General features: G+C 41.5%; 1 protein-coding gene across 1 annotated transcript in view; it reads right to left on the bottom strand.

The window, feature by feature from the left end:
- Nucleotides 1-13,765, bottom strand: part of urb1 (URB1 ribosome biogenesis homolog) — a 53,562-nt gene that overhangs the window by 1,689 nt on the left and 38,108 nt on the right. Inside the window, exons 29-36 of the mRNA XM_029773878.1 lie at nucleotides 13,535-13,703; nucleotides 13,209-13,311; nucleotides 12,658-12,818; nucleotides 11,649-11,867; nucleotides 10,554-10,697; nucleotides 6,942-7,051; nucleotides 6,037-6,258; nucleotides 3,525-3,763 (exon numbers count right to left, since the gene is read on the bottom strand). Coding sequence (XP_029629738.1) covers nucleotides 3,525-3,763; nucleotides 6,037-6,258; nucleotides 6,942-7,051; nucleotides 10,554-10,697; nucleotides 11,649-11,867; nucleotides 12,658-12,818; nucleotides 13,209-13,311; nucleotides 13,535-13,703 — 1,367 coding nt within the window. The remainder of the gene's footprint in view (nucleotides 1-3,524; nucleotides 3,764-6,036; nucleotides 6,259-6,941; nucleotides 7,052-10,553; nucleotides 10,698-11,648; nucleotides 11,868-12,657; nucleotides 12,819-13,208; nucleotides 13,312-13,534; nucleotides 13,704-13,765) is intronic.

Here is a 13,765-nt window from a genome sequence, read left to right as displayed (position 1 = left end):
TACAGAAACACAAACAGACATGTTGATTCTGCTGTCATAGACGAGGACTAGGGGTGAATAATGCCAGGCTGAAACCAATGCCAGTACAGAGGTTTGTCAAGGCAAGGTTCATACACATTTTGACAGATGGAATTATGACTTTTCCATGACTTTTAACCAAATTTCCATGACCAACAATTGGCAGCGTCTCTAAGTACATAGGGCGCCATCCGTAATTATTGGGACAGTGACAATTTTTTGTTGTTGTTTTGGCTCTGTACTCCGGCACTTTGGATTTGAAATGATACAATGACTATGAGGTTAAAGTGCAGACTGCCAGCTTTAATTTGAGGGAAATTTTTCATCCATATCGGGTGAACCGTTTAGATATTACAGCACTTTTTGTACATAGTCCATCACCATTTTAGGGGACCAAAAGTATTAGGACAAATTCACTTATATGTGTGGTCTGGTATTTGGTCCCATATTCCTAGCACACAATTATTACATCAAGCTTGGGACTCTATAAACTTGTTGGATGCATTTGCTGTTTGTTTTGGTTGAGTTTCAGATTATTTTATACCCAATAGAAATTAATGGTAAATAATGTAGTGTCATTTTGGAGTCACTTTTATTGTAATTAAGAATATAATATGTTTCTAAACACTTTTATATTAATGTGGATGTTACCATGATTATGGATAATCTGAATGAATCGTGAATAATGATGAGTGAGAAAGTTAGACGCACAAATATCATACCCCCTCAAAAATGCTAACCTCCCCAGTTATTGTAATGGTTGGAGGTTAGCATGTCTTGGTGGTATGATATAAAATGCTAACCTCCCCTGTTATTGTAATGAAGAGGTTAGCATGTCTTGGGGTTATGATATAAAATGCTAACCTCCCCTGTTATTGTAATGGTAAGAGGTTAGCATGTCTTGGGGGTATGTTATAAAATGCTAACCTCTCCTGTTATTGTAATGGTGAGAGGTTAGCATGTCTTGGGGGTATGCTATAAAATGCTAACCTCTCCTGTTATTGTAATGCTGAGAGGTTAGCATGTCTTGGGGGTATGATATAAAATGCTAATCTCCACTGTTATTGTAATGCTGAGAGGTTAGCATGTCTTGGAGGTATGATATAAAATGCTAACCTCTCCTGTTATTGTAATGGTGAGAGGTTAGCATGTCTTGGGGGTATGCTATAAAATGCTAATCTCCACTGTTATTGTAATGCTGAGAGGTTAGCATGTCTTGGAGGTATGATATAAAATGCTAACCTCCCCTGTTATTGTAATGGTGAGAGGTTAGCATGTCTTGGGGGTAGGATATAAAATGCTAACCTCCCCTGTTATTGTAATGGTGAGAGGTTAGCATGTCTTGGGGATATGATATCCTCCCCTGTTATTGTAATGGTGAGAGGTTAGCATGTCTTGGGGGTATGATATAAAATGCTAACCTCCCCTGTTATTGTAATGGTGAGAGGTTAGCATGTCTTGGGGGTATGATATAAAATGCTAACCTCCCCTGTTATTGTAATGCTGAGAGGTTAGCATGTCTTGGGGGTATGATATAAAATGCTAACCTCCCCTGTTATTGCAATGGTGAGAGGTTAGCATGTCTTGGGGGTATGATATAAAATGCTAACCTCTTCTGTTATTGTAATGGTGAGAGGTTAGCATGTCTTGGGGGTATGATATAAAATGCTAACCTCCCCTGTTATTGTAATGGTGAGAGGTTAGCATGTCTTGGGGGTATGCTATAAAATGCTAACCTCCCCTGTTATTGTAATGGTGAGAGGTTAGCATGTCTTGGGGATATGATATTTACGCGTCTGTAACTTTCTCACTCATTTCATCATTTCAAATCCAAAGTGCTGGAGTACAGAGCCAAAACAACAAAGAATGGGTCACTGTCCCAATAATTACAGGGGGGGGCACTGTATAGAAAGGTCAGCGTAATGTGGTATCAACACAGGGAGGCTGCCCTCTGATCCCATATACCATCTCCTGTTATTGAGCAAGGCACTAAACCCCCACATAGTATAATGCCTGTTAGGCTACTGTATAAAACACACATGGTCAGCCCTCAGTCTGGAGAGCTGACTGAGTGGGTGTGCAGGCATTTGATCCAGCCCTGCTCAAACCGAGGCAGTTTATCAAGGTCCGGTTGCGGTTTGTTATATAAAATAAAATGAAACCTGCACACCCATTAGCTCTCCCGGAGGATGGTCGACCACCCATTAGCCCTCCCGGAGGATGGTCGACCACCCATTAGCCCTCCCGGAGGATGGTCGACCACCCATTAGCCCTCCCGGAGGATGGTCGACCACCCATTAGCCCTCCCGGAGGATGGTCGACCACCCATTAGCCCTCCCGGAGGATGGTCGACCACCCATTAGCCCTCCCGGAGGATGGTCGACCACCCATTAGCCCTCCCGGAGGATGGTCGACCACCCATTAGCTTGATGTAAAACATTTCATAATTACAACCAGATATGTTTTATGCCTTTTTCTAGTTTTAGTCATATTTAACTTAGCTACCTTACAAGTGTTTACTTTGCAATTTGAGTTGCTATGTCCCTTACATTGGATGCTCAAATCAACTGGAATTGAAAGCCACAAAATCCCAAATGTATTATTTCCTAAAATTAATGTTCACGATTCACAAATTATCATTTTGATTCACATGATTCGATTCACCACGATTGAACCGAAACCCAACTAATACAATGGCAAAGTGAATCGTTAATTTCGTCCAAAATAATTGTTTAAATGAATCATATGAAACGTTTAAAAAAAAAAGTAAATTAACTTTGTATGGCCTTATTCGCGAGTGTCGGTGGAAAGTTTTTTTTTGGGACATGACGAAAACATGAATACATACTAATAATAGCTAAACATTTAATTAGAGGGTTCAATAAATGCTTTGAATTGGGTAACGGCCTTGAGCAACGGACAACTCCTCTCGTACTATGCTGGTCATTCTGATCCTGGCTAATATGTTGATTTATATTTGATTGATAAAATACATAATCTAATTTATTTAGGCACAGTTTTTAAATGAACAGAAATTATTAAATTAATTTCAATGACTTTTCCAAAACTGTCGGGATTTTATACATTTTAAAACTTTTACAGGCCTGGAAAACACAATTTTAAAATTCCATTACTTTTCCAGGATTTTCATGACCGTACGAACCCAGCAAGGTCGTGTCTGAGATGGAGCAAATAAAGATGATCATACATCGTCTGATTTCAGGAAGAGAACGGATGAGTTACTGTCCTGAGGTGTTTTTATAAACTACAGCTCCTAAACATATTGTCAAAGCAGGAAATTCAGAGAGAAAAGCCACATCATGAGGTGTTTATATAAACTACAGCTCCTTAACATATTGTCAAAGCAGGAAATTCAGAAGAAAAGCCACATCATGAGGTGTTTATATAAACTACAGCTCCTAAACATATTGTCAAAGCAGGAAATTCAGAGAGAAAAGCTACATCATGAGGCAGCAGAGATTACAACATATCCAGTAATCCCTCACCCAGCAGCTCCTTGACTTTGTGTTTCTCCGCCACAGTCTGCAGCTGGCTGAGGAGAGGTGCATTGTGGGTCAGCGTGCTCCAGCGGTGGAGGAGGGCGAGTGCTTCTTGGGAGGAAAGAGCCTGGGGTCGTAAGGTCAGCCAGCCAGCCTCCCCGTGGACCCCCAGAGCTGTTCCACAATGTTGCAGGATGGAGCTCAGAGTCTGGAGATACAGGCTCAGCTGACCTGCCTTCACCAGCCTGGAGAAGAGAAGAGGGTTAATGAGAGGACGAGAGGTAACAGAGCTGTCCCACAATGCTGCAGTCGGGAGCTCAGCGCTAGAGGCTCAGCCGACCTGCCTTCAGCAGTCTGGAGAGCAGTATAGGAACGGTGTTGGAATGGATAGCTGCCATATTATGGGCTCTTTTGTGTGTTTTGTTCATCTTAACTGTAGACCACTATTTACCAAGAGTCTTCATCTATATTTTTGTAGCGGTCTATTTACCACCATAAACTGATGCTGGCATTAAGACAGCACTCAATGAGCTGTATAGGACCAAAAGCAAACAAGAAAATGCTCATCCAGAAGCGGCGCTCCTAGTGGCCGGTGTTAGTAATGCAGGGAAACTGAAATCGGTTCTACCTAATTTCTACCAGTACGTCACCTGTGCAACTAGAGGCGACAAAACTCTAAAATCACCTTCACATAGAAACGCATGCAAAGCTCGCTCGCCCTCCATTTCGGCAAATCTGACCATAACTTTATCCTCCTGATTCCTGCTTACCAGTAAAAACTCAAAACAGGAAGTATGTTAAACACTATTATTACACACAGTGAGACCATGAAACTTATTGTGACTTGTTAAGCTAATTTTTTACTCCTGAATGTATTTAGGCTTGACATAACAAAAGGGGTTAAATACTTATTGACTCAAGACATTTCAGCTTTTACATTTTTAATTAATTAGTAAAAAAATGTTTTAAAAACATAATTCCACTTTGACATTATGGGGTATTGTGTGTAGGCCAGTGACCAAAAGTCTCAATTTAATCAGTTTTAAATTCAGGCTGTAACACAACAAAATGTGGTAAAAGTCAAGGGGTATGAATACTAATAATTTCTGAAGGCACTGAACATCAAGTTATAACCAGAGTTTTTCTGGCCATGTGACTTGAGACCAGAATTCTTCTTGGACAGGTCAAGTGGTACAACTCCTGGACCTATTTATACCATCCATAGAGGTATTGACTTTGTTACCATTATTTCACAACCAGGGTGGGAAATGAACTTGTTGGTCCACCAGCCACCGTGGCAGGTAAATAAATAAAATCTACCAGCCACTCAGATGTTTAACCAGACCAAATATTTTTCTGCCATTATTACAACAAAAATCACAAATAACAGATGAGCATGCTTGGTAATGTTTATAAAACAAGAAGAAGTAATGTGGTATATTGCTCAATTCAATTTCCATTTTTGTGACCCAAGTCTTTTAACCAATGTATGTTCAAATAAATAATTTAGATACAATAGTAAAAGGTATAACAGATAAACAGTTATTCAACTGAACATTCAGAATCAACCAAGATCCTGCCCTGCCACAAAATGCTGAGTCATGCTTGCTTATTTATTTATTTATTTATTTATTAATTATTATTATTATTTCAGGGCTCTGACGCATAATTGTATTACAAGGAGAACATCAATTGATATAATGTAGGAGCACAATGGAATTATTTGAGTGTTTTAATGATAAGAAAAAAACTAAAAGTTGATGAATGAAAGGTTTTTGAACTGTTTTATGCTCAAACAAACACAATTTACCCCAAAATAAGTTTAGTCATTAGGTGAGACAAAAATGTTCTGCTGCCCCTTTAAGGAGTGGGCCATTACCATGGTAAAAATGTTCTGCTGCCCCTTTAAGGAGTGGGCCATTACTGTGGTAAAAATGTTCTGCTGCCCCTTTAAGGAGTGGGCCATTACTGTGGTAAAAATGTTCTGCTGCCCCTTTAAGGAGTGGGCCATTACCGTGGTAAAAATGTTCTGCTGCCCCTTTAAGGAGTGGGCCATTACTGTGGTAAAAATGTTCTGCTGCCCCTTTAAGGGGCGGGCCATTACCGTGGTAAAGATCATCTCCATGCCTGCGCTACCAGTAGACAGTTGCAGCAAACGCAAACATATATTGAAAAACAACCACCGGTAAGTATGTGAACAAAACGATGTAACTAGCCAAGAAACAACAGGACAAAAAGTCACACTTGGGTAGCCTTTCAGGTCAAGTCAACAAACTTCTACATTTGGGCTTTTAGATTGGGGGTAAAAAAAATAAAAAAATAAATAAAATGTGTTCCCAAATGCTGTGTGACCACCCGCCAAACGTGGCTGGTGATATAGACATCCTTACCCGGCAATGCCAAAATCTACCCCCATTTGGCAGGTGTTAACTTTCCACTCTACTCACAACGGTGTCTTTTAACAACGTTTTGCTTCACTAAGCAGACTGTCATAGTGTAGTTTTAAGGGGTCCTCTACCTCAGATGTCTGATGATGGTGGTGGCTACACACAGGAACTGGCTGATGAGGGGGAGAGGGAGAACCTTTGGAGTGCTGTGTCCCTGGGGTTTGTCCTCCTTGGCCGTGGAGGAAGAGGATGAGGAAGCTCCCTCTCCATGGGTCTCCTTCTGGCCCAGGTTGGTGAACCACAGCACATGGAGCAGCTCCACCACAGCACCCAGCAGACCCTGGTCTACATGTCTGGAGGAGAGAAGAGAATTTTATTCTACAGCAGTCGTGGTACTATTTTAACTCTGATTCTTCTCTAATGACGCCCTCCCCTCCCCCCCACTGACCCCTCCCCCGCCCTCCACGGAGCACACTGACCCCTCCTCCCCTCCACCTCCACAGCACACTGACCCCTCCCCCTCCACCCCCACAGCACACTGACCCCTCCCCCTCCACCCCCACAGCACACTGACCCCTCCTCCCCTCCACAGCACACTGACCCCTCCCCCTCCACAGCACACTGACCCCTCCCCCTCCACAGCACACTGACTCCTCCCCCTCCACAGCACACTGACCCCTCCCCCCCTCCACCCCCACAGCACACTGACCCCTACCCCCTCCACCCCCACAGCACACTGACCCCTCCCTCCCCCTCCCCAGAAGGACACTGACCCCCCCACACTGACCCCTCCCCCCCTCCACCCCCACAGCACACTGACCCCTCCCCCCTCCCCCCTCACAGCACACTGACCCCTCCCTCCCTCCACAGCACACTGACCCCTCCCCCACCTATGGTCACTGATCAACAGGGCTTCCTGGTGAAGGCAACTTTTTGTTATTTAAAATAAATAAATAAATAAATAAAGACATCAGAACCAGAATGTCTGGCTAGATGATTGAAATAGTAAAGATGACATCCAGACAGTATCTCTCACCTCCTCTCCAGGAGCTGTAGAACCCAGGTGAGGAGCCCGTGGCTCTTGGTCAGGTTGTAGGCTGCTTTGGTCACGTGACCAGCCTGGTGCAGGACTCTCACTATAAGAGTCTGGTAGAGAACATCAAACACAGGAGGAGAGAGACAATAGTCATAAAGATTAACATATGATAACATTATACTTTATTGAAATACTGTTTATTTAAAAAAAAAAAAAAGGGGGTAATCAGTATATGTCCAAAACATAAAAGTGTTGGACGTATAATGTCCATTAATATGTGCCCATTGATTCAGAAGACTCTAACTTTTAAATGCCTAATGAGTTTAGTTCAACTGTTCTACCAATCAGAACCCAGAACATATCAGTTTGTAACATGATTAAAACTATCATTTTGATATCATGGATGGTCAGTCCTTGCATCCATAACTCTGTCTATGAATTTGAGAGTGGTTACATTTCTCAAGCCCTATCCCTCTCAGCATTTTTACCCAAACGGGCAGGTTTTAACCAAAACAGGGACGGGGGAGTAATCTTTGTTATTGTTTCTGCTGCTAATTTTGCATTCCAACCAAGGTACATGAACAAAGATGCAAACTGAAAATGATCCCCCCCTCAAAAAAAATATATACTTAGTGGAAAATGGTTTATTCTTAAGAGAAAGACAAAGCAGCAATTGCGAGGTAGTGCTAGTACTCTTTGTTTACCTGTGTGTGTGTGTGTGTGTGTGTGTGTGTGTGTGTGTGTGTGTGTGTGTGTGTGTGTGTGTGTGTGTGTGTGTGTGGTTTCCGTTAGCTGGTAATAGCCAGCTTTTGACCATAAAAATTGGTAATAAAAGCCGATAAATAAAATTGCCTGGGAGAAAGAAAAAAAATACTATTGCAAAATAATGATTTTTATTCATTGATGGAAATACATTTGACTGGTCATGCTTATCGGTCTATGGGTTAATTTGCATAATTTAGAGGAATTAAATTGGCCCGTGTGTGTGTGTGATATATATATCTCACACTCACAGAATACAGATAGAGCCTTTGAGTGGAACATCTGTCAGACAGCACTTTTAAAAGCCCAATCATTGCAACAATTCTGAAACGCAATCGTGTGTTAAAAATATTTTTAGGGGCCATGATTAAAAAAAAGAGCTAGTATTTTTATTTCTCAACTGGTAATTGAAGTGCTCTTCCCATTCATCATTCAAATGCATAGCCAACAGAAGGCAGGCTTCATCAGCGCGTCACACATCACATTGCTATGAGCTGGAGGCAGTTTCAAAACATAGAGCTACTTAATATTGTTTGAAACCTGAATGTTTCACTACATATTATGAGACATGTTTTACCTTGCTTCAAAATAGCCTAGACAAAATCCCACCATATACATGGAGACATTTTATAAAGACTTCTATACGCCATAGAAACCAGTAACCTATTGTTTTATACAGACTTCTATACGCCATTGAAACCAGTAACCTATTGTTTTATACAGACTTCCATATACCATAGAAACCAGTAACCTATTGTTTTATACAGACTTCCATATACCATAGAAACCAGTAACCTATTGTTTTATACAGACTTCCATATACCATAGAAACCAGTAACCTATTGTTTTATACAGACTTCTATATACCATAGAAACCAGTAACCTATTGTTTTATACAGACTTCCATATACCATAGAAACCAGTAACCTATTGTTTTATACAGACTTCTATACGCCATTGAAACCAGTAACCTATTGTTTTATACAGACTTCTATACGCCATTGAAACCAGTAGTCTATTTCTCTCACGTTCTACTGGCTTTTAACTTTCTTTCATTGTCTCGTAGCCGACTGATTTGTGCGCATTTCTGCGCTAATAATGTTACAAAGTAGTTGATTAACATTTTAAGCTAAACGTTCTGAGCACCTTCGGCCAGCTGTGAGTCTTTCTGGGTAAATCTCTAAGAGCTTTCCACACCTGGATTGTGGAACATATATGCGCATTATTCTTTTAAGAAATTCTTCAAGCTCTGTGAAATTGGTCTTGCCATAGATTTTCAAGTAGATTTAAGTCAAAACTGTAACTCGGCCACTCAGGAACATTCACTGTCTTCTTGGTAAACATCTCCAGTGTAGATTATGCCTTGTGTTTTAGGTTATTGTCCTTCTGAAAGGTGAATTCATCTCCCAGTGTCTGGTGGAAAGCAGACTGAACCAGGTTTTCCTCTAGGATTTTGCATTTTGCATGCAAGCTTAACTCCATTCAGTTTTTTTTTATCCTGAAAAACTCCCCAGTCCTTAACAATTACAAGCATACCCATAACATGATGCAGCCACCACCATGCTTGAAAATATGGAGAGTGGTACTCAGTAATGTATTGTATTGGATTTGCCCCCAAACATAACATTTGTATTCAGGACCGAAATCTAATTGCTTTAGCACATTTTTGCAGTATTACTTTAGTGCCTCTGTACAGGCTTCCTTCTTTTCACGCTGTCAATTAGGTTAGTATTGTGGAGTAACTACAAAGTTGTTGATCCATCCTCAGTGTTCTCCCATCACAGCCATTAAACTCCGTAACTGGTTTAAAGTCACCATTGGCCTCATGGTGAAATCCCTGAACGGTTTCCTTCCTTTCCGGCAACTGAGTTAGGAAGGACGCCTGTATCTTTGTAGTGACTGGGTGTATTTAGACACCATCCAAAGTGTAATTAACCTCTCTGGGGTAGGGGGCAGTATTTTGACATCTGGATGAAAAGCGTGCCCAAAGTAAGCTGTCCTCAGACAATCGCATGTTGTGCTTTGGACATAAATCCTTTTTGAAATCTGACACAAGAGGCTGGATTAACAAGAAGTTAAGCTTTATTTTGATGTATAACATATATTTTCAAGAATGTTAAATATTTGAATTTAGTATTTTTGAATTTCGCACTCTGCAATTTCACCGGATGCTGGCCAGGTGGGACGCTACCGTCCCACCTGCCCGTAAGAAGTTTTAATAACTTCACCCTGCTCGAGGGGATATCCAAGGTGTGCTTTTTTTTCTTTATTTTTTACCCATCTACCAATAGGTGCCCTTCTTTGCGACGCATTGGAAAACCTCCCTGGTCTTTGTGGTTGAATCTATATTTGAAATTCACTGCATGACTGAGGGACCTTACAGATAATTGTATGTGTGGGGTAGAGAGATGAGGTAGTCATGAAAAAAATTATGTTAAACACTATTATTGCACACAGCGTAAGTCCATGAAACTTATTACATGACTTGTTAAGCAAATCTATACTCCTGAGCTTTAGGCTTGCCATAACAAAAGGGTTTGAATACTTATTGACTCAAGACATACGATAAAAAAAATAAAAATAAAAATTCACTTTGATATGTGGTAGTGTGTAGCTCAGTAACAACAAATCTATATTGAATCCATTTTAAATTCAGGCTGTAACAAATAAATGTGTGTGGGGGGGGGGGGGGGGGGGGGGGGGGGGGGAGAAATCAAGGGGTGTCAATACTCTCACCCCAATGCATGTTGGTCAGATACATTTCTCAAAATGTCCGGTAAATTAAAACTGTCTGGTGCCACATTTTTCAAAATGGAAACCATGGCAGGGGGGATGTTGTTGTGTTTGTACCCGAGTGTGTTGATCACAGAGTGGGCTGCAGCAGAATCCTAGCAGCGTCTGGAAGATCCCCTGTTGGTCCAACATATCATAACACTGTCTGTCTGTCAGGCCCTCCTCTAGGACAGACAGAATCCACTCCCTCTCCACCTTGTGCTGAGAGGAGAGACAACAACATGTCACGGACGAGTCACCTCCATACTGATAACATCCACTGGGCTAAACACACAGCATCCACCTTTAATAACTGGACAAAACACCAATCCAATATGACAGAATAGTTTCTCAGCCAACTATTTCATTCATCAGAGAACAACCTAGTGGAATACTGTCAGGGTTTACATAGGACTAAAGTACAACCTTGAGTAAGACTAACACTATACCTCTGTAACACTAAACTACTGTAGTACTATACTCCTGTAACACTATACTACTGTAACACTAAACTACTGTAGTACTATACTCCTGTAACACTATACTACTGTAACACTACCACTGTACCAATACACTACTGTAACACTAACACTTTACTACTGTAACACCATACTACTGTAAGACTATACTACTACAACACTAACACTATACTACTGTACCACTATACTGCTGTAACACTATACCGCTGTAACACTATACCGCTGTAACACTATACCGCTGTAACACTATACCGCTGTAACACTATACCGCTGTAACACTAACACTATACTACTGTAATACTATAACACTATACTACTGTAACACTGTACTACTGTAACACTGTACTACTGTAATACTAACACTGTACTACTGTAATACTAACACTATACTACTGTAATACTAACACTATACTACTGTAATACTAACACTATACTACTGTAACACTATACTACTGTAATACTGTAACACTATACTACTGTAACACTAACACTATACTACTGTAACACTATACTACTGTAATACTGTAACACTATACTACTGTACCACTATACTACTGTAACACTGTACTACTGTAATACTAACACTATACTACTGTAATACTAACACTATACTACTGTAATACTAACACTATACTACTGTAATACTAACACTATACTACTGTAATACTAACACTATACTACTGTAATACTGTACCTCCATGTCACAGCTGTAGAACAGTTTGAAGAACTCCGGAACCCTTCTGAAGTCCAGACACTGATGGGACAGCAGGAACCTGTTCACCACCACGTACATGTGGTCCTCTGGTTTCAGCATCTGCAGGGCCACCTTAGTGATGTACGTGGTCAGTAAGAAGGGCATCCTGAGGTTCTGCTGTCTGATCCCATTCTTTACCATGTCCAGCAGGTACAGCAGCTGGGGGGGGGGGGACACAGAGAGAGAGACCTGGTTAATACAGAACATTACCACTCACGTACAAGGCGATGTCTGTGTCTGAAATGACAGTCTATTCCCTATATACACACTGAGTGTACAAAACATTAGGAACACCTGCTCTTTCCATGACCTAGACTGGACCAGGTGAAAGCTATGATCCTTTATTGGATGTCACCTGTTAAATCCACTTCAATCAGTGTAGATGAAGGGGAGGATGACGGGTTAAATAATACTTTTTTTAAGCCTTGAGACATGGATTGTGTATGTGTGCCATTCAGAGGGTGAACGGGGCAAGACAAAAGATTTAAGTGCCTTTGAACGGGGTATGGTAGTAACTTGCCAGGCGCACCGGTTTGTGTCAAGAACTGCAACGCTGCTGGGTTTTTCACTCAACAGTTTCCTGTGTGTATTAAGAATGGTCCACCACCCAAAAAACATCCAGCCAACTTGACACAACTGTGGGAAGCATTAGAGTCAACATTAGTCAGCATCCCTGTGGAACGCTTTCAACACCTTGTAGAGTCCATGACCCGACCAACTGAGGCTGTTACCGGGGGCAACTCAATATTAGGAAGGTGTTCTTAATGTTTTGTCCACTCAGTATGTCTCACCATCTCCCTCACACGAGATGAACTGCAAAATAATGACAGACCAGTGTGTGTGTTCGTGCGTACGTGTGTTTTTAGCGTGTACATGCATGTATGTGAGCCTGATTATGTATGTATGTATGTATGTATGTATGTATGTATGTATGTATGTGTGTGTGTACCTGTCTCTTCTCTCTGAAGCGAGCAGCCTCCAGATGATGGTGGTATGAAGCCAGGACCTGGTAGGCCGCTGCCCTCAGCTTGGGGTCATAACTACTCAGGGACACCATCGTCACCCCGAGGCCGTGACTCGACACAAACTTCAGACAGTCTATCACAGACTCTGTCACAGGGAAGGAAGGACAACGGTTTGGTTTAGGCTGTGCAGTAGCAACAGCATTGGTTCACCGTCACAGTGTGTATTTAGATGTCCCATAATCAGGGATTTATTGATTAATAAAAAATTAAAATAAAAAGTGGTTTCACAAACAATAATATTGGCGCTAAATAAGCGAGGAACCCGTTTTTAGTCTGGCCTACTGGCACTGACTTCAATGTTCTTCAGTATTATTTTGATAAATGTCTTTTTTAAACCTGTGTGTCAATTCTTGTTTTCATGTCTCACCATCTTTTTGACTTGTGTCAAATTTTTCAGTAAAAAGTGTGTTATTTTAAATGCTTGGATGTTTAAACGCTTTGATGTTCAGGTGTTTGTTTAATTGGCAGTAGTCACCTGGCTGAAGCATGGCGCTGAAGAGAGGCAGGAGGAAACAGGGGTCGTACACACTCCCAAGATCCTTCACTTCCTCATCTTTGAAAATCAGCTCTTTACCCTCCTGTTGAAGAAAGATGAGCGTCGTGTCATATCACACAGCCATCTTATTGTTACACCACATGAACAGGGCCCAGAGTTTTCCCAGAATATATAAAACAGGAAACAATCTGAGGACTAGTTAGTCTAGTTAAAGTCTAATTAAAAAAGGTCCAGAGTCCTTTCTTTCTCATGTCACATGTTCAGGAAATACTCCAGTATCTAAACATAATGTGTGTGTGTGTTACCTGTAGGATGATCCTGCGTTGCAGGGGGAAGTGAGTAATGGTGTTGATCATGGTGTCAGGGCTGAGCAGAGCCAGGAGGTCCTCAGAGCTGGGTTGCTGCCACAAGGAAACGCCCAGGCTTCTCCGGGCCTTATGGTGCTCCACCGCTGCTGGGCCCCAAAGCATGCACCTGCAGGTCACACACACACACACACACCAATATCAGTGTAAAAGCACGGACGCGCCAACACA

The sequence above is a fragment of the Salmo trutta genome, chromosome 13 (genome assembly GCF_901001165.1).
Source record: "Salmo trutta chromosome 13, fSalTru1.1, whole genome shotgun sequence".
Classification (NCBI taxonomy): domain Eukaryota; kingdom Metazoa; phylum Chordata; class Actinopteri; order Salmoniformes; family Salmonidae; genus Salmo; species Salmo trutta.
This window is presented reverse-complemented; position numbering and strand designations above follow the sequence as displayed.